Source organism: Bubalus kerabau, chromosome 11 (genome assembly GCF_029407905.1).
Source record: "Bubalus kerabau isolate K-KA32 ecotype Philippines breed swamp buffalo chromosome 11, PCC_UOA_SB_1v2, whole genome shotgun sequence".
Taxonomy (NCBI): domain Eukaryota; kingdom Metazoa; phylum Chordata; class Mammalia; order Artiodactyla; family Bovidae; genus Bubalus; species Bubalus kerabau.
The window spans coordinates 14757850-14778729 of NC_073634.1; the positions used below are offsets into that span (position 1 = coordinate 14757850).

A 20880-nucleotide genomic window follows, 5' to 3' on the forward strand; every position below is an offset into this window, starting at 1 on the left:
GTGGGGGGGGTGGGGGGAGAGAGAGAGAGAGATTGATTTTTTTTTTTTTTTAGCAAATTGGTTCACATGATTATGGAGGCTGGCAACTCCAAAATCTGCCTAGTAGATTAGTAGGCTAGTTAGTGTCAGGGAAGAGTGAATACTATTGCCTGAGTCTGAAGACAGTCTGCTGGCCAAATTCCATCTTCCTCTGGGGAGTTTAGTCTTTTTTCTATCAAGGTGTTTAACTGATTTAATGAAGCCCACTCGCATTATGCAGACTGTTCTTCTTTACTCAAAGTCTACTGATTTAAGCACTGATAAACTGAGTGACTTCACTTGCACTTTTCACTTTCATGCATTGGGGAAGGAAATGGCAACCCACTCCAGTGTTCATGCCTGGAAAATCCCAGGGACAGGGGAGCCTGGTGGGCTGCCGTCTATGGGGTCGCACAGTCGGATACAACTGAAGCAACTTAGCAGCAGTAGCAGCAATCTTGTGTCAAAAATACCTTCACAGAAATATCCAGAATAATATTTGATCAGATCTTTGGGTACTATGGCCTAACCAAGTTGACATGTAAAATTAACTATCACAAGGGGCAAAGTCAAGGTTAAGCTCAGAGGATTGCTTTCCTATGTATTATTTTAATCTGGTTTTATTTCAGAGGAAACTTTATAGTGACTCTTTGGCTCTTCTTCCCAAACTAGAGTAAGCATCCCCACTGTCTCTACCCTGGGGTACCCTGCAGTATGATGGGGGTATGTGAAGCTTTAAGATAAACAGGACACATTTTCCTGGAATGTTAATTTTACCTAGTTTCGAGGGAAAAAGTACAGAATTAAAATATGTTAATACTGAAATAAGATTAAAAATATTATGAATAAAATTATAAATCCTCAAGACTTTTAAAGTTAAAACATGAGGCATTAGTATTTTTTTAATTTCTTAGGGCTACTTCCCAGACTGTCTTTTCCCCAGGAGAACATATTCATATAAGCGAACACAGATTGAACAGTATGAGAAATTCTGTTCAGAATGATAGAAAGTAGTATTATTTCCCTGATAACCTTTTTATGAAGTTCTAGAATTATAGAGAATTACAGAGATTTAAAAAAAAAAAAACCAAACTTCTGTGTCAACTTCTCTGAATTAACAAATAGTAACAATTCTGGTTTTAATTCATATATATATATAAATATTTATGGCATATATAAACATATGTGATCAGAGAGAGGTAAAGATGTACATTTTAAGAAATTCAGGTAGAGCTCATCCCGTTCCTCAATCCTTTTCCTTTCCTTTCTCCTTTGAGGAAACCAGTATCATAAATCTGGTATTTCCTTCTAGTCCATGTTTTTAATGTCCAAAAATCATATTGTATTTTAAAAAACATTTACATGAATAGTTCTGGTATTTGTTTTTTTGAGATTCATTCATTCATTCAATAAAAATGAATTGAGTACCTACTGTATTGCTAGGCATTGCTTTTAGTGCTGGGGATATAGCTCTGAAAAAAATAGTATCTGCAATCATGGGCTAACATACTAGTGGAGAGCTTATTAAAACTTATGTATTGAGATCTAGTTCACTTATTTTAATTGCTTTATAGTAGTCCATTATATGAACAATCTGCATTTTTCCTCTTAATTCAAGTGATTGTCATAAGTGCTGTTGACCAATATTTCCAGTTCAACCTTTTTCTGTTGCATAGAGTAGGATTATATTTTGGGGGCTCCCTTGAGCTGTATCACCACCACATACTGAGTTGCCCTCCTGTATGGTATCCTCCTTAATCTGTTTGGGCTCTAATACCCAATGTTATGCTTCTGTGCTGCCTGAATGCCCTTCTCATCCCTGTTTGGCCCTGACACAGCTGCCTTCCTATACAGACAGTCTTACTGCACTAGGTCCCTTGTATCCCCTGCTGGTCTATCTTACCCCTTATCCACCAGTATATGAATGCTCTCGTTTATTTGAATCTTCTTTAGCTGTTTTCTGCTTTTTAGTGAACAAGTCTTATATATCTTTTGTCATATTTCCCCCTAATTATTTGGTATTTTTTGATGCCTATTTTCAATGGTATTACTTTTTAAATTTTAATTTTCAGTAATTTATTACTAGTATACTATTAAATTTGTGTATTTATCTTTTATTCTGCAATCTTATTAAATCATTTACTAATTCTAGGAGCTTTTTTGTATATTACATTGAATTTTCTATGTAGCTGATTATCTTATCTGCAAATAAAGACAGGTATATTTTTTTCTTTGCAATTGGGATGCTTTCTTTTTTGGTTTGTTTTTCTTGTCTGGTTGAACTTGTAGAGCCTCTGAAAGTGAAGTGAAAGTGAAAGTTGCTCAGTCATGTCCGACTCTTTACAGCCCCATGGACTACACAGTCCATGGAATTCTCTAGGCCAGGATACTGGAGTGGGTTGCTGTTGCTGTCTCCAGGGGATCTTCCCAGCCCAGGGATAGAACCCAGGTCTCCTGCATTGCAGGCAGATTCTTTACTGTCTGAGCCATAAGGGAAGCTGGTTAGAGCCTCTGGTACAGTGTTACATAGAAATAATGAGGCTAGATATCTTCATCCTGTTCTTGATCTTAGGGGAAAGCATTTAGCCATTAAATCATATGTTAGGTGTAATTTTTTGGTACATGCAATTTATAAGGTTGAAGAAGTTTGCTTCTATTTCTAGTTCTTGAAACTTTCTGTTAGGGATGAATATTGGTTTTGTCAAATGCTTTTTCTATATAAGTGAGATGATCATCATGTGTGCTAAGTTGCTTCAATTGTGTCTGACTCTTTGCAACCCTATGGACTATAGCCGACCAGGCTTTTTTGTCCATGAGGATTCTCCAGGCAAGAATACTGGAGTGGGTTGCCATGCCCTCCTCTAAGGGGATCTTCCCAGCCCAAGGATAGAACCTGCATTGGCTCCTGCACTGGCAGGCGGGTTTTTTACCACTAGTGCCAGGTGATCATATGTTTTTTAAAAAATGCTTTTAGTTTCTTAATATGATGATTTATATTGAATGTTAAATGTTAAACTTGCGTTAATGGAATAAATCCCACTTGGCCATGATATACTGTCCTTTTTAATATGATGTGGTATTTGATTTGCTAAAATTTTGTTAAGGATTTTTGTATCTATGTTCATGAGAAATGTTTATTTGTGGTTTCCTTTTTGTGTTATATTTTTTTGGAATCAGATTCATGCTAGCCTTATGAATAACTTGGAAAGTTTTCCGTCTTTGATTTTCTGGAAGAATTTGTATAGTGTTAATAATTATTTTCCTTAAACATTAACACTTGGTAGAATCTACCATTGAAACCGCTTGACCCAGGAAATTTGCATCTTTTTGGTAAGAAAGTTGTTAACTACAGATTTGATTTAAAAAATAAATACATGGCTGTTTGCATTTTGTGTTTCTTGAGAAAATTTTATTTGTATCTTTCAAGTAATTTGTCTGTGTTGAATTCATTAACAAAAATTGTTAATTGTATTACTCTATGCTTTATTGACTATGCCAAAGCCTTTGACTGTGTGGATCACAATAAACTGTGGAAAATTCTGAAAGAGATGGGAATACTAGACCACCTGACCTGCCTCTTGAGAAATTTGTATGCAGGTCAGGAAGCAACAGTTAGAACTGGACATGGAACAACAGACTGGTTCCAAATAGGAAAAGGAGTTCGTCAAGGCTGTGTATTGTCACCCTGTTTATTTAACTTATATGCAGAGTACATCATGAGAAACGCTGGACTGGAAGAAACACAAGCTGGAATCAAGATTGCCGGGAGAAATATCAATAACCTCAGATATGCAGATGACACCACCCTTATGGCAGAAAGTGAAGAGGAACTCAAAAGCCTCTTGATGAAAGTGAAAGTGGAGAGTGAAAAAGTTGGCTTAAAGCTCAACATTCAGAAAAAGAAGATCATGGCATCCGGTCCCACCACTTCATGGGAAATAGATGGGGAAACAGTGGAAACAGTGTCAGACTTTATTTTTCTGGGCTCCAAAATCACTACAGATGATGACTGCAGCCATGAAATTAAAAGACGCTTACTCCTTGAAAGGAAAGTTACGACCAACCTAGATAGCATATTGAAAAGCAGAGACATTACTTTGCCAACAAAGGTTCGTCTAGTCAAGGCTATGGTTTTTCCTGTGGTCATGTATGGATGTGAGAGTTGGACTGTGAAGAAGGCTGAGTGCCGAAGAATTGATGCTTTTGAACTGTGGTGTTGGAGAAGACTCTTGAGAGTCCCTTGGACTGCATGGAGATCCAACCAGTCCATTCTGAAGGAGATCAGCCCTGGTATTTCTTTGGAAGGAATGATGCTAAAGCTGAAACTCCAGTACTTTGGCCACCTCATGTGAAGAGTTGACTCATTGGAAAAGACTCTGATGCTGGGAGGGATTGGAGGCAAGAGGAGAAGGGGACGACAGAGGATGAGATGGCTGGATGGCATCACTGACTCGATGGACGTGAGTCTTAGTGAACTCTAGGAGTTGGTGATGGACAGGGAGGCCTGGCGTTCTGTGATTCATGGGATCGCAAAGAGTCGGACACGACTGAACGACTGATCTGATCTGATTATTTTAACATGTAGAATCTATAGTGATACTTTCTCTTTGATCACTTACGTTGATGATTTGTCTTTTCTGTCTTTGTTTCAGTCTATCTCTCATTATTTTGTCTAGTTTGTCAATTTTATTGATTTTTTGAAAATAGCATCTTTAGGTTTTATTTTTTTTTTCCCTTATTGTTCTATTTTACTGATTTTTAATATGAGGAGAAGAGGACAACAGAAGATGAGATGGTTGGATGGCATCACCGACTCAATGGACATGAGTTTGGGTAAACTCCAGGAGTTGGTGATGGATAGGGAGGTCTGGTGTGCTGCAGTCCATGGGGTCACAAAGAGTTGGACATGGCTGAGCGACTAAACTGAACTGAACTGACTATTTCCTTTCTCCTATTTAATTGGGGTCTAATTTGCTCTTTTTTTTGGTTGAAGTATAATTGATTTGCAATGTATTAGTTTTAAGTGCACAGCAAAATGATTCAGTCACACACACACACACACACACACACACACATGCCTGACTTGCTGCAGTCCATGGGGTTGCAGAGAGTAGGACATGACTGGGCGACTAAACAGCAACTCTGTCTATATCTATCTGTCTACCTCACATCTTCTTTATCCATTCATCTGTTGATGGACACTTGGGTTGCTTCTTTATCTTGGCTATTGTAAATAATTTGCTCTTTTTTCTAGCTTTTTTAGGTGGAAGCCCAGGGCATTGATTTTGGTTCTATTTTCTAATGTAGCTATTTAAAGCTGTACATTTCTCTTTAACAGTGCTTTAACTAAATCTTACATGTTTTATAATGTTGCAGTTTTTTTTACATTTATTTAAAATATTTTCTAATTTCTGTTGTGATTTTTAAAATTTATTTCACAGACTATTTAGAAGCTCATTGGTTAATTTCTAAATATTAGGAGATTTTCCTGATGTATCAAAATTGATGTATATTTTAGTTCATTGTGTTCATAAATGTAAAATGTATGATTTCAGTCTTTTATATTTTTTGAGACTTGTTTTATGTCCCAGTTTTATGGTCTGTTTTGGTGAAAACTACATATATACTTTAAAACAATATATATTGTTATTGAGAAGAGCATCTTTAACTTTCATTTAGACATACTGGTTGATAGCATTATGCAGCTTTTCTACATCCTAATGATTTTGTATTTGTTATTTGCTGACAGGGGAGTGTTGAAATTGCCTATTGTGATTGGACTTACATATGTGTTCTTTTTATTCTTTCAATTTTTTCAGTGTATATTTTGAAGCTCTCTTATTGGTTGCATACACATTAAGCATTGTTTTATCTTCTTTATGAAAGGACCCATTTATTATTATGGAAAGTTCTTCTTCATCCCTGGTAATATTTTTTCTGAAATATATGTTTTTTGGTATTAATATAGCCAACCACTGCTGCTATCTTTTTGCTTAATTTTTACATTGCCTATTTTTAATATACATTTTTCTAAAATATTTTTAACAGCCTCATTGAGATATAGTTCATATACTTTTCACTTCATTTATTTACAACATACAGTTCAGTGGCTTTTAGTGTACTCAGAGTTGTATGACCATCTTCACAGTCAATTGTAGAATGTTTTTATTCTTCACAAAAGAAACTCTGAGCCCCTTGGCCATCAGTATTCAATTTTTTCCTGTCCCCTGCCTCCCTTGCCAGCTACTGGGAATCACTGATCTGTTTTCTGTTTCTTCATATTTACTTATTCTGGACATTTCATATAAATGGAATCATACAATATAATTGTATGTTTAACATAATGTTTCTCAGGTTAATCCATGTTGTACCATATATCAGTACTTTATTTCTTTTTGTTGCTGAATATTTCATTGCATGGATGTACCACACTTTTATTTATCCATTCATTAGTGGATGAGCATTTGGGTTGTTTAAGTTTTAGGGTTTTACAAATAATGCTTCTATGCATTTTTGTTTACAATTTGTTGTGTGGAAATATGTTTTCATTTCATTTCTTTTGGCTTTCTTGAAATGAAATTTTGCTGGATCATGGTAATTCTATTTAACTATTCAAGGAACTGTCAGATTGTTCTCCAAAACAGCTGTGCCGTTTTACCTTACCCCCAGCAGCATATGAGGATTTGATTTTCTATACATCCTAGCCCGGACTTAGAATTGTCTTTTGATTATGGCCATCTTGGTGAAATGATATCATATTGTTCACCTTCATTTTTGAAATCTATTTTTGATGGATATATAATTCTAAGTTTATAGATTCATTTGTTCTTGAGATGTCTTTTTATTTTTTTTGTCTTCTGGCTTGTATAATTTCTGAGAAAGAAGTATATGAACAGCTTTTTTTGGTCACTCTCCTTATTGTGTATTTTCTCCAGCTATTTAAAAACTTTTGCCTGTAAAATTTGTTCTCAGCAATTTGATTTTGATGTGCTTTTGTATAAATACGTATGTATGCATTCATGTATGTGTGTATTTTTCCTGCTTGTGGTTTGTTTAGTTTCTTGGTTTTGTGAGTTTATAATTTTCATAAAATCTGAAAGATGTTCAGATACTATTTTTCCAAATATTTTTTTTTTGGTCCCTTTTCCATCCTCATTCTGAGATTTCAGTTAGATGTTGGACAACTTCACAAAATCCCGTAGGTGATTGAGGATCTTCTTTTTTTCCAATCTTTTTTCTCTGTACTTTATATGGGATAGTTTTTATTGCTGTGTTCTTTTTCATTGTCAAATCTTTTAATTTCATCCAGTGAAATTTTCATTTCAGATGATATATTTTTCATCTTTAGGAGTTCCATTTGGTTTTATATTTTTAATTTCATTTGTTATTTTTTATCTTTTAAAAATACATGTTATAGTGCTCTAATTTCTCTGTTTATGTACTTCTTTGCTGGTTCTGTCATTTTTGGTATTTTCAATTTCTCTGAAGATTGTTTTTCCTAATTATAGGTCAATTTTTTGTTCTTTTTGTTTCTTGTAAGTTTTGATTAGATAATGGCCATTATATTATGTTGCGGAGTGTTTGAAGTTTGGGGGACTTTTCTTTCTTACAGGATATTGGTCTTTGTTTTGGCAAATAGTTTAGTTGTTTGCAGATCCATTTGAATCCCAGTCTCATCAGACCCCATTTTTAAGCTCGGCTAACTTTTCCTTTTGGGGCTTCCTTGGCGGCTCAGCTGGTAAAGAATCTGCCTGCAATGCGGGAGAACTGAGTTTGATCCCTGGGTTGGGAAGATCCTCTGGAGAAGGGAAAGGCTATTCACTCCAGTATTCAGGCCTGGAGAATTCCATGGACTGTATAGTCCATGGGATCGCAAAGAGTTGGACATGACTGAGAGACTAAGCACAACTTTTCCTTTATTCCAGGGGTCGCTTGGAGTAGTATTCATCTCCTTTGAAAAACTCTGAAATCCCCAAGAGCTCTGCACTTTGGCTGTTCAGAATTCAAATGTTTTCTCTGTCTTATCTGAGCTCCTTGAAGTATTTTATCTTACATCTCCCTTCTGTCTGTCTCTCCTTCCTTGTTCTTCCTGTCTTTCGTTCCCTTCCTTTTTTTCTCTTCCCTCCCTTCTTTATTCCTGTTCGTGCAGAATTTTGCTTTTCCTATGCTTGGCCTAGTACTCAGCAAAGGCTCAAGGGAACACTTGTATAAATTTCTGCACTTCTTTCTGCATTGCTTCCCTTTTTTGAGGAAATTTCTGCACAACCTTAAGGTGCATCATTATTCCTGAACTGCATCTCTGATGCTGACTCTGCTAAGTTGTTGGGCTCTGTTTGGGTTTTCTCTGACTGTGTCCATGATCTAGAAGTCACATTCAGGTAACTATTAAATTCACCTTGTTTGTTTTCCTTTTTTCAGAGACCACAGTTTTGTGTTATTTGATGTTCACTGTCTGAAAGCAGTTGCTTTATGAATTTTAGCTAGTTCCCAGGTGGTGTTAGTGGTGAAGAACCCGCCTGCCAGTGCAGGAGGCATAAGAGGCATGAGTTTAATTCTTGGATTGGAAAGATCCCCTGAGGAAGGGCATGGAAGCCCACTTCAGTGTTCTTGCCTACAGAATCCCATGGCAGAGAAGCCTGGTGGGCTACATTCCATAGGATCACAAAGAGTTGGACATGACTGAAGTGACTTAGCACGCACGTAGCCAGTATTTTACTTCTTAAGAGTGGGAGTTCATTCTCTCTTGTTATTCCTTCATGACTGGAAGCTTAGTTACTTTTTTTAAAGCTATAAATACTGATTATAATACTAGGTTTTGTGCTCCCTGAGGAAAGCTATCTGACCATCTTTCTATCATTAGCTCATAGAAGGAATTGAGTATTTTTTATTAATGATCTTTAATTAGGAAAGACACCAGTGTTTTCTGTGGTGAAAGCTTTTATTTCATATTCTTACCATACTCTGAGTTAAAAAAAAATTCTCATGGGTAGTTGTGAACCACTTTAAAAGATCAATTAGAAATTTAACACCTGTCATTGTGAAAGAGTGCCATGTGCTGTGCTCTGCTTAGTTGCTCAGTTGTGTCTGACTCTTTGAGACCCATGGACTGTAGCCCACCAGGCTCCTCTATCCATGGGGATTCTCCAGGCAAGAATACTGCAGTGGGTTGCCATGCCCTCCTCCAGGGGATCTTCCCAACCTAGGGATCGAATCCAGGTCTCCTGCATTGCAGGCAGATTCTTTACTGTCTGAGCCACTATGGAAGCCCAAAAATACTGGAGTGGGTAGCCTATCCCTTCTCCAAGGGATCTTCCCAACTCAGGAGTGGAACCACAGTCTCCTGAATTGCAGGCAGATTCTTTACCAACTGAGCTACCTGGGAAGCCTGAAAGAGTTCCATACCAAGGCAAAAAAGTACCAAAATTTAATTTGCCTATAATCAACATTCCTCTTTTTAGAATAGCATTCAACCATGTCTAAGTTATTCTGAGCTTAGGTTATCCAATTTTTAGGATTATTTTGACTTCATTTCCTGCCTCATTTTCTAAACAATTTTTTGCTTTTATTTTCATTTACGTTCTTTCTGCTCACATCTCTATTAGGGAATCTGCATGAACTGGGGAGAAGGGGAGAACTAGCACACATGCAAATGAAACTTAGGAATTGGCTTTTGATTCCATTTTAATAATGTTTAGAGGTTTTCAAAAGTAATGTCAAAGTTGTGTTCTAGATTTCCATGGCCCCTGGAAATAGAATTTTATTCTTTTGTTGTCTGCTATAGAGGAGTTTATACAGTCCATGGGGTCGCAAAGAGTCAGACACGACTGAGCGACATTTACTATTTACTATTTTATAGAGGAGTTTAATTGGAGGATCATGGGAATTTGAATGAATGCTATTGATCTATTATTGATGAAATATGAATATGTTAGGGAAAGGACAATGGAGAAATAAAGTAACATTCTTTATTGCCAGAAATCACTGGATTTTATACTAATTAGCCTTGAAAAATGTGGCGTTATTTGACAGACCAGATGTTTCCAGTATACAGCCATGTGTCTCATCAGTGAATGTGCCTGTGTCCGCAGGCAACATTGTTAGATTTTTCTCATTCTGTAAACAGTGTTCCAAAATATAACTAGACCCTAAAGTGTGTTTATCTTTTGGCTTAATTTCTGAGTTTATATCCATTCTAAAGTTTCTCTCTAGAGGAAATGCATTTTATTGCACATAGCTCTTCATACCTAATTGTAGTATAAACACTATTATGTTTACACTAAACCATGTAAATTGTACTGTTTTTGAGTCTGTAACATTTTGATAAAAGCAACCGTTTCAGGTTAAACTATATTTGTAGTTTTATTTCTAAATTTAGGGGAAATAAATTTCTTCCCTTCATTTATTTGGATTAAAATTTTGATTTTTGGAACAGAGGAAGGGAAAACATAAACAAAGAAAACAAGTAAATCCAACCTCTAGGCTTTAGTGTTTGTGCTATTAAGTGCATTGGAATAAAAAGAGTTTAAGTATTTACCATGAAATTCATTCTTAAAACCTAAAGTAGAACTAGAAGTCTTTCACTTAAAGGATCAGAACTGAGTTTTTCCTCAGTTCAGTTCAGTCGCTTAGTCATGTCCAACTCTTTGTGACCTCATGGACTGCAGCACGCCAGACTTCCCAGTCCATTACCAGCTCCTGGAGCTTGCTCAAACTCATATCCATCGAGTTGGTGATGCCATTCAACCATCTCATCCTCTGTCATCCCCTTCTCCTCCTGCCTTCAGTCTTTCCCAGCATCAGGGTCTTTTCCAATGAGTCAGTTCTGTCAGTTCTTCGCATCAGGTGGCCAAAGTATTGGAGCTTCAGCTTCAGCATCAGTCATTCCAATGAATATTCAGGACTGATTTCCTTTAGGATTGACTGGTTTGATCTCCTAGCAGTCCAAGGGTTTTTCCTATACCAGATATATTATGGGAAATGTGGAAATTAAAAACATGAAGAAGAAATTTATTACCTTTAAGGTTTCTATCCGAAGGAAAGAAAAAATCACAGTTAACATTTTTGTATGTATTTTTCTAGTCATTTTCTATGTACTTGTTTGTGTGGGGGCTTATATTTACTATATGTAGCCATACATCGGAGAAGGCAATGGCACCCACTCCAGTACTCTTGCCTGGAGAATCCCATAGATGGAGGAGCCTGGTGGGCTGCAGTCCATGGGGTTGCGAAGAGTCAGACACGACTGAGCGACTTCACTTTGACTTTTCACTTTCATGCATTGGAGAAGGAGATGGCAGCCCACTCCAGTGTTCTTGCCTGGAGAATCCCAGGGGCGGGAGAGCCTGGTGGGCTGCCGTCTCTGGGGTCGCACAGAGTTGGACACGACTGAAGTGACTTAGCAGCAGCAGCAGCAGCAGCAGCAGTATTTTGTTTTTGCTTAGTCAGCTGTATCAATCTTAGTTTCATTTGTTCTCTTATGCTAATAGAAGCTTTCCTACCTAAGAGGTAAATCTTGTCCCTATAAAATTATTATAAAATGTCCTTCTATGTTTCCAACAATATTTGTTGTATATTAATATAGCCATTCAAACACTTGTATGGTTACATTTGGGGTGTATATTATTGTAGCTTTTACTTTAACCTGTTTGTATATGTGACTCTAAAGTGGGTTTCTTATAGGCAACATATAGTTGGATCATGCTTTTTAAATCTACCTTTTGATTAGCAAGCTTATTAGTCCATTTGCATTTAACATAATTATTCATATGGTTGGGTTTTACTCTCTATTCTTCATGTCTTTTTTGTTCTTATTTATCTTTTACTCCTTTGTTGTATTAAATATTTTGTAGTATACTGTTTTAATTCTTCCATAAGTTTTTGTGAAAAATTATTTATTGTTTATTTACTTAGACTGTGGTGGGTCTTCGTTGCTGTGCACAGCCTTTGCTGAGCACAGTTGGGGCTAGTGGGGGCCACTCTTCATTGTGGTGCGTGGACTTCTCGCTGTGGTATCTTCTCTTATGGGGTACAGGCTTAGTAGTTGTGGCACACGAGCTTAGTTGCTCCAGTGCCTGTGGAATCTTCCTGGACCAGGGATAGAACCTGTGTCCCCTGCACTTGGAGGCAGAGTCTTAACCGCTGGACCACCAGGGAAGCACCATAAATTTTTTAACAGTGTATTTTTTGAGTTGCTTGTTTTTTTAGAGGTTACTCTATGGATTATAATCTGCTTCTTCATTTGTCATAGACTATGTGTCATAGTCTATTTTAGGTCATTGCTGATTTACTTTTGGTGTAGTATATAGAAGTAGTTTTGCTTCAACTTAGCTCCATTTCTTCCCTCTTCTTTAGTGCTATTATTGTTATTTATGTTTCATCTATATATTTTATAAAGCCAACAATGCAATATTATAATCATTGTTTTATAAATGTCTTTTACTGTATTAAAAGGAGAAAAGAGAAAAAACTATGTTCAGTTTTTTATATTCAGCAGATATTTATTGTTTCCTGTGTTCTTCTTCTTTCTTTTTTACTGAGAATTCACATTACTACTTGCTGTCATTTCCTTTCTGACTTTCGTTAGTATTTCTTGTAAGGAAGATCTATTAACAAGGAATTATCTCAGTCTTTGTTTTTCCGGGAATATATTTCGTTTTCATTTTTAAGGGTTAGTCATCAGCTAATGATTGGTCCTGGGTGCTCTAAGAAACTTGAGCCAATAAAAGTATCTACCCTTTGTCAGTGGATTTGTTTGTGGATTAGGGACTACATTAAAAATTCAGGCAGTTTTCAACTTTGCTGAGCTTTTATATCCTTCTCCTGGGTGCGAGCCTGAAGCCTACTAGTCAGCCAGTGCTGTGTGTGGTGCTTAGGCCCTTTTAGGTGTTACCTGTGTTTGTGCACAGCCTCTGGGTCAGCTAGGGATATGCAGAGAGCTGTCAGGTTATTTGTATTTCTGAAGCCTGGCTCGGAGAATTTTGAGCATTACTTTACTAGCGTGTGAGATGAGTGCAATTGTGCAGTAGTTTGAGCATTCTTTCGCATTGCCTTTCTTTGGGATTGGAATGAAAACTGACCTTTTCCAGTCCCGTGGCCACTGCTGAGTTTTCCAAATTTGCTGACATATTGAGTGCAGCACTTTCATAGCATCATCTTTCAGGATTTGAAATAGCTCAACTGGAATTCCATCACCTCCACTAGCTTTGTTCATGGTAATGCTTCCTAAGGCCCCCTTGACTTCACATTCCAGGATGTCTGGCACTAGGTGAGTGATCACACCATCGTGATTATCAGGGTCAAAATTCTCCAAGCCAGGCTTCAGCAATATGTGAACTGTGAACTCTAGATATTCAAGTTGGTCTTATAAAAGGCAGAGGAACCAGAGATCAAATTGCCAACATCTGCTGGATCATTGAAAAAGCAATAGAGTTCCAGAAAAACATCTATTTCTGCTTTATTGACTATGCCAAAACCTTTGACTGTGTGGATCACAATAAACTGTGGAAAATTCTTCAAGAGATGGGCATACCAGACCACCTGACCTGCCTCTTGAGAAACCTGTATACAGGTCAGGAAGCAACAGTTAGAACTGGATATGGAACAACAGACCAGTTCCAAATAGGAAAAGGAGTACATCAAGGCTGTATATCGTCACCCTGCTTATTTAACTTATATGCAGAGTACATCATGAGAAATGCTGGGCTGGAAGAAGCACAAGCTGGAATCAAGATTGCTGGGGGAAATATCAATAACCTCAGATATGCAGATGACACCACCCTTATGGCAGAAAGTGAAGAAGAACTAAAGAACCTCTTGATGAAAGTGAAAGAGGAGAGTGAAAATGTTGGCTTACAGCTCAACATTCAGAAAACTAAGACCATGGCATCCAGTCCCATCACTTCATGGGAAATTGCCGGGAGCCGGCATATTGCATATTGAGTGCATATTGCATATTGCATATTGAGTGCAGCACTTTCCACAGCATCATCTTTCAGGATCTGGAATAGCTCAACTGGAATTCTATCACTGCCGGGAGCCAGCGTGAGGAACTCCGCCCATGACAAAGGTCATGAGGAAGGAGGCTCGGCATACGCAAAGGCGGGATCGAGCCTCAGGAGTACCCCTGGAAATTCTCGAGCATCTACCCCCAAACCAGAGTCTGCCTACTTTCTGCTTTGTGCTTTCACCTACACCTCTGACTTTACGGGGGGCTGTCCCCGACTACCTCTCTCTGAAAAAAGAGTTAGCTTACAGCTCCAGTTAATAATTCCTGGGTGTGACAGTGTTTAAACCTACAAACTCCTTTGGAAATCCTCTAGCCTGCCTGAATAGGTTTTTCTGGCCACATGTGATTGTTCAGAGCCTCCCAACTGTGAGAGGCAGGAGATGTTCTAAACTGTCTAAACACAGATTCTTTTGAGTAGTTAAAAGATTGATTAGAAATTGTATTGGTGAAGGGTTTTTCACTTATTGAGCCAATGTTTGCTGTTAAGTCTCCATACTCCTTACCTACTGTGTCCTTGGAGGTGTATTGATTGATATAATGGGTGTATAGAAATGTAAAATGCAGCTTTGTCCAATGCTTTTTTGGAGGCTGGTGCCTGACTTGGGAATAATCACCTTTAGAGAAAAATAAGTTTCTTAAAATGTTAACAGGCCTCCTGGCCAGAAGATGATGTAATTCACCTGAACTTTTGCATATGATAAGTTTGAAAGCCTGGCTTCGATTAGGACCAGGAACTGCTGTCCTTGCATGACTCCACCCCTTCCCCCATTATCCTCTATGCACAACTTAAGGTATAAAAACTACTTTGGAAAATAAAGTGCAGGCCTTGTTCACCGAAACTTGGTCTCCCCATGTCGCTCTCTCTTTCAAATTCTGGCTGAGTCTCCATCTGGAGCGCGGAACCCGCCATGCTTGCTAATTATGCCTGGGCTTCTAAGATCCGACCGGGGAGGCCTCAGTGTCTCCTCTCCTTCGGGAGAACGGAAGGACGTCTGCGGCCCCTGCGGCCTACGTAAGTGGTGCAAACTTCTTGTCTTGAAGTTTTATTGGTCTCCCGCGTAAACCAAGCTACTCAGCTTCTTTTCTGCACTGAATTTTCCTACTGAGCTATCCTTATTCTATTACTCTTTGTATCCTTAATTAAAGTGTAATTAAGCAGTTGTTTCCTGACCCTCGCCTATGCCGTCTCTCCTTCGAATACCCTGGATCAGCTGGGGCTGGACCCCGGCAGGAAATAGATGGGGAAACAGTGGAAACAGTGGCTGACTTTATTTTTTTGGGCTCCAAAATCACTGCAGATGGTGATTGCAGCCATGAAATTAAAAGACGCTTACTCCTTGGAAGGAAAGTTATGACCAACCTAGACAGCATATTAAAAAGCAGAGACATTACTTCATCAACAAAGGTCCGTCTAGTCAAGGCTATGGTTTTTCCTGTGGTCATGTATGGATGTGAGAGTTGGACTATAAAGAAAGCTGAGCGCCAAAGAATTGATGCTTTTGAACTGTGGTGTTGGAGAAGACTCTTGAGAGTCCCTTGGACTGCAAGGAGATCCACCCAGTCCATCCTAAAGGAGATCAGTCCTGGGTTTTCTTTGGAAGGACTGATGTTGAAGCTGAAACTCCAATACTTTGGCTACCTGATGTGAAGAGCTGACTCATTTAAAAAGACCCTGATGCTGGGAAAGACTGAGGGCAGGAGGAGAAGGGGGACAACAGAGGATGAGATGGTTGGAATGCATCACCAACTCAATGGACATGCTGCTTCTGCTAAGTTGCTTCAGTTGTGTCCACCTCTGTGCGACCCCATAGATGGCAGCCCATCAGGCTCCCCCGTCCCTGGGATTCTCCAGGCAAGAACACTGGAGTGGGTTGTCATTTCCTTCTCCAATGCATGAAAGTGAAAAGTGAACGTGAAGTTGCTCAGTCGTGTCCGACTCTTAGCGACCCCATGGACTGTAGCCTACCAGACTCCTCCATCCATGGGATTTTCCAGGCAGTAGTACTGAAGTGGTGTGCCATCACCTTCTCTGCAATGGACATGAGTTTGGGTCAACTCTGGGAGTTGGTGATGGACAGGGAGGCCTGGCGTGCTGCGGTTCATGAGGTCGCAAAGAGTCGGACACGACTGAGCGACTGAACTGAACTGATTAGGTTATTCTGTGGGTCTCTTATTTCTTACTTCCTTGTTAAGTTTTTGATTAGTCCTCTAGTCAGCACTTTGTCCCAACCAAGATGAACATCAGGCCAGTAGATATGGGAGCTCCCACCTCCTTTTTGTAACTGAGTTTGCTACTTTTCCTAACAGCACTAGTCAGTATAGGATTTTCATCCTCTGCTCCAAATCATGTCAACCCCTAATGGCAGAGAAGTTGCTCATTTTCCTGACAAGTTGTAACCAGGGATGTGATGAGGGAAGGTGAAAAGGATGATGGAGGTAGCCCCAGGCAAGAACACCATTAAGTCCCTCTCTGTTTATCAGTTTTCATGAATAAACCCTTCTCAAGCTATTGTTCTACTTTCCAGCGTCCTTTCTAATTTCCAGAGTCCTGAAATGGCTGTTTGCAAAGTTTTATCCAGTTTATATTTGCTTTTTGAGTAAAAGATTTGCTAAGTTCTTCTGTGTGCCACAGTTGAAAGTCTGTCCTTGGGTACTTTATTTTATAGGATGATTTTTATGGCACTGATAGGATCATTTTGTATTTTTCTTTATTTTTGCTCTCTTTTTTTAATCTCCTAGCTGTGGCCTTTATTCTTTATGTAATGAATTTCATTGGTGGATTTTCTATGTTTTCTCTATTCTTGGGATAAAATATTTTTTGATTATAATTTATTAAATCCTATAATACATATATTAGTTTTTAATAATTTGATATTTATTTTTCCATTGATGTTTTTATTGAAACAGTCCTGCATTTGTCTTAATGTAAGTGAAAACTAATTCAGGCTAGAAATTTTCCCTGAGGAATATATCTGTGGCCCTAAAGAAGACTGAATTGAGCTAAAGGTGATGCAATTCCTTTTATAGGCATTATCCTGCACTGAAAACTCTGGAACATCTAGAGCATACCTATCTTCCTCAAGTAAGCCATTATCGATTCTGCAAGGTGATGGTGGACAATATCCCCAAGCTTCGGGAAGAAATTAAGGATGTGTCTATGTCCGATCTGAAAGACTTTCTGGAGAGTATCCGCAAACATTCAGACAAAATTGGAGAGACGGCCATGAAGCAAGTAGGTCTGGGGTTTATGATAGGTTGGCCAGTGACTTTGCAAGTATTCTATTACATAGATTTGTTTTTGCTAAGTGTCTTAATTATTTCTTGTCATTTTAGGGAAGTCCTTCATCTTTATGGGAACACGTGGTTTTAAAATATTTTTTATTTTCTTAACAGAGCAGTGAATTATTTACTAGTATATTGTTTTGCTCTGTAAATGCTCAGTAAATATTAATTGGCTGTTATGGTTTATACTGTTGTTTTTAAGAGGTTTTTCTATTTTTTGAATACTTTTCTAGACTTTGGGTATGATTCAAAGCCCAGGGTTTCAAAAAGTACTACTTATAGTTAATGAGCTAAATTGTGCTGCATATACTTCTGATTGATTATTTACTGTGCAAGCAAAATGTTATATATGAGTATTTCTGTAATTGTTATTCATGTATCAGGGATATCGATGAAAAAAGGCCTGTTGGAAATGGTGTGATTTATGATCATAGAAAGGAATTCGCTTATAACTCATTAAAAAGTAACAAAGTATTTAGATTTTTTCTTTCAGTATCTTCATCTCTAATTTATGAAAGTCACACAGAACATCCAGAAGTACCTTGTTGTTATGAATAAAGAACAGTAGTAATTTGCAATATTATTTGCTCTTTGAAACTTAAGTCATGCTGATTTTATTAAAATTTCTCAGGATACCTTGATGTAACCTAAAATGATAAGTAGTAGATTCATTTTTTTTATGGGAAGTCTCTTTTGGTTCTATAAACAACTATGTTCTTGAATAAGTCATTTGTAGTTTGCATCATTATGTGAGGAAGAAGGGAGTAGGTCATATTTTGGGTCAGATTTTTGGTCTCAGCTATTCTTTTAGGTATTTGATTCTGTAAAAGAGATCTGCCTGTTGGAAATCCCTTTCCTAAGAGAATACAGATATTCTTTTCTCCTTTCTCCTTTAAAATTTTTTTATTATTATACTTTGCAAAGTGCAAAGTTTAAAACTAGTTGATGATAAACTTTGATGGAAATAATCATATCATGTCTTTTTTTTTTAGTGATGTAGAAAAAATTAATCATTGGAAATATACTTTTGCTTTGCTGTGTATATTTTGAGTACAGGAATGAAAGTATCTTGTAAGGCAAGTCTTTATTGTGGTTGAAAATTTTTTACTAACCTTTCAAAATATTGAAGAGTAGAGTTGCTTTTTCTCGGCCTTTGCTTGAGAAATTACTTCGGTTTTGAAGTAAGAGACAAGATTCCATGAAGAGTATTATTATTTCATTTAATGAGATTTTTTGTCTCTCTCCCTAGTTATTTGAAGAAATTATGGCCTAGGGCAGGGAAGTGATTTGCTCAAGTTCAGTTTATAAAGGTCAGATCCTGTAGTATAGAATTCAGATTAGATTGAGATGAATTTATCTGCTCTGTCATTCAGTCTGTGTAAACTGTTAGCTGTTGACTGTATTTTTGTCATTTAAAGAAATGGTAATGAAATCTTTTGTGAATTCAGGACTTTTTAATTAATTGATAACCCTTTATTCCTCCTATAATATTTTTCATCTCAAGTATAGCTCTTATTGCATCTATTACTATCTTATGCTTTAAGATCCTTGAGTAAGGATATCTTACACATTTTAAAATCTTCTGTAGTCCCTAAAAAGTAAGGAAAGTGGGAGGGAGAGAAACTACCACATACCCGCATACTTTGTACATATAGATGTTCAATAAATATTTGTTTGAATTCATGGATGTTGGATTAAAAGGGAGAGGTTATGGTTTATTTCTCTCTTATGTCAAGTCCAAAATGATGTTTCTGATTTGTGATGGTTTTCTTTGCAATGGAGATTTAAGAAATGTCACCATTATATGGCTCTGTCATTTTTAATATGGTTTTGAAGCTTGCTGCAGAAGGGAAAAGACCAAAGAGTACTGGATGTGGTAGGGCTTTTTTTTTTTTTTTTTTTTTTTAAGAAGCTTGTTTATTTTGTTCTTAGCACACATTTTATTATTTATTTATCTTTTTGTTTGTTTCTTTGGCTGTTCCCTGTGGCATACAGGATCTTAGTTCCCTGACCAGGGATCAAACCCATGTGTTTAAGTTCTGGCAATGAAGTCAGTGTCGTAGTGATGATGTGCCACCTCCATGCCTACAGCCCAAAAACCCGACCACAGGGTCTTCCTGGTGGTCCAGGGGTTACCATTCTGTACTTCCAGTGCAATGGATGAGGGTTTGATCCCTGGTCAGGGAACTAAGATCCCGTATGCCACAGGGAACAGCCAAAGAAACAAACAAAAAGATAAATAAATAATAAAATGTGTGCTAAGAACAAAATAAACAAGCTTCTTAAAAAAAAAAACAAAACAAAACCCTGCTGCTGCTAAGTCGCTTCAGTCGTGTCCGACTCTGTGCGACCCCATAGATGGCAGCCCACCAGGCTTCCCTGTCCCTCGGATTCTCCAGGCAAGAACACTGGAATGGGTTGCCATTTCCTTCTCCAATGCATGAAAGTGAAAAGTGAAAGTGAAGTCGCTCAGTTGTGTCCGACTCTTCGCAACCCCATGGACTGCAGCCTACCAGGCTCCTTCGCCCATGGGATTTTCCAGGCAAGAGTACTGGAGTGGGGTGCCATTGCCTTCTCCTTGAAGAGGTCTCTAGTCTTTCTCATTCTATTGTTTTCCTCTATTTCTTTGCATTGATCGCTGAGGAAGGCTTTCTTATTTCTCCTTACTATTCTTTGGAACTCTGCATTCAGATGCTTATATCTTTCCTTTTCTCCTTCGCTTTTCACTTCTCTTCTTTAATGTTCTGAACAAAGATTTATTTAGTCCAGATTTGTGGGTTTTTGGCATTATAGTTACCTCGAAATTTAGTAGACCTCTTATCTGTTTGTTTCCAGTAGGTTCTGTTTAGATAGTGTACCCAGTGTTCTTTTCTATATATAATTTTCAGGAATGATTTTTTCCTTCTTCCCTGTTTGGAGAGGTAGTGGAATTGGGGGAGAATAACTCTTGCCTCATGTCTTTTTTCTTATTTTAATGGCCCTACTTGGAGGCCATTGGAAATAATGAGTAAGAAAACCATACCTGAATCTAATTTTTGCCTCAGAATTAAGTTCAACAAGTTTTTCTTTAGACTTAATTGCTCAAACTTTTACCTTCTTTTTCTTTTACTGTTTGGAATCTGTATGTGTTCAGCTTTCTGACCCTCTGAGGCCCAAGTTTCTGGGCTCAGAAATATGGCCCAAATATTAGTTTGCAAATTGGGAAATTCTGTGCTCATCTCTTTTGTGTAAAACTTTGCTAAAAGCAGAAAGTAAATGCCAAGATACACTATAACTCTCTACATTCACTTGTAGAGCTACAGGCCCAGTAGCCACGTGGTATGCCTTTTCATTTATTACTGGTTTCCGTTTTACCAGTTTTTTTTTTTTTTTTTTTTTCCCCCACAATATCATAGGGCTCTTCAGGCTTTTGACTTGCTTACTAAATATATATATTCTTACTGCCTACTGCCTGACCTCTAAACTGATGCCATTTATTTTAGGCTTTTTTTTATTTTTTGTTATCAACACCATTCTTCCAACTCTAGTGATTGTTTCTTTAGATAATGCTACCTCTTATAATAGTTAAACTCTAA

The 20880-nt window shown here is 37.7% G+C and overlaps 1 protein-coding gene across 5 annotated transcripts in view; it reads left to right on the forward strand.

Moving 5' to 3' along the window:
- EXOC6B (exocyst complex component 6B) overlaps positions 1–20880 on the forward strand; it is a 721589-nt gene that overhangs the window by 107561 nt on the left and 593148 nt on the right. For 4 of the 5 annotated variants that reach the window (XM_055539668.1, XM_055539673.1, XM_055539671.1 and 1 more), the window contains exon 6: positions 17051–17255. In XM_055539668.1, the coding sequence (XP_055395643.1) occupies positions 17051–17255 (205 nt within the window). Of the gene's footprint in view, positions 1–13523; positions 15036–17050; positions 17256–20880 lie in introns of those variants that run through there. The other variant, XM_055539672.1, reaches the window with a different exon arrangement.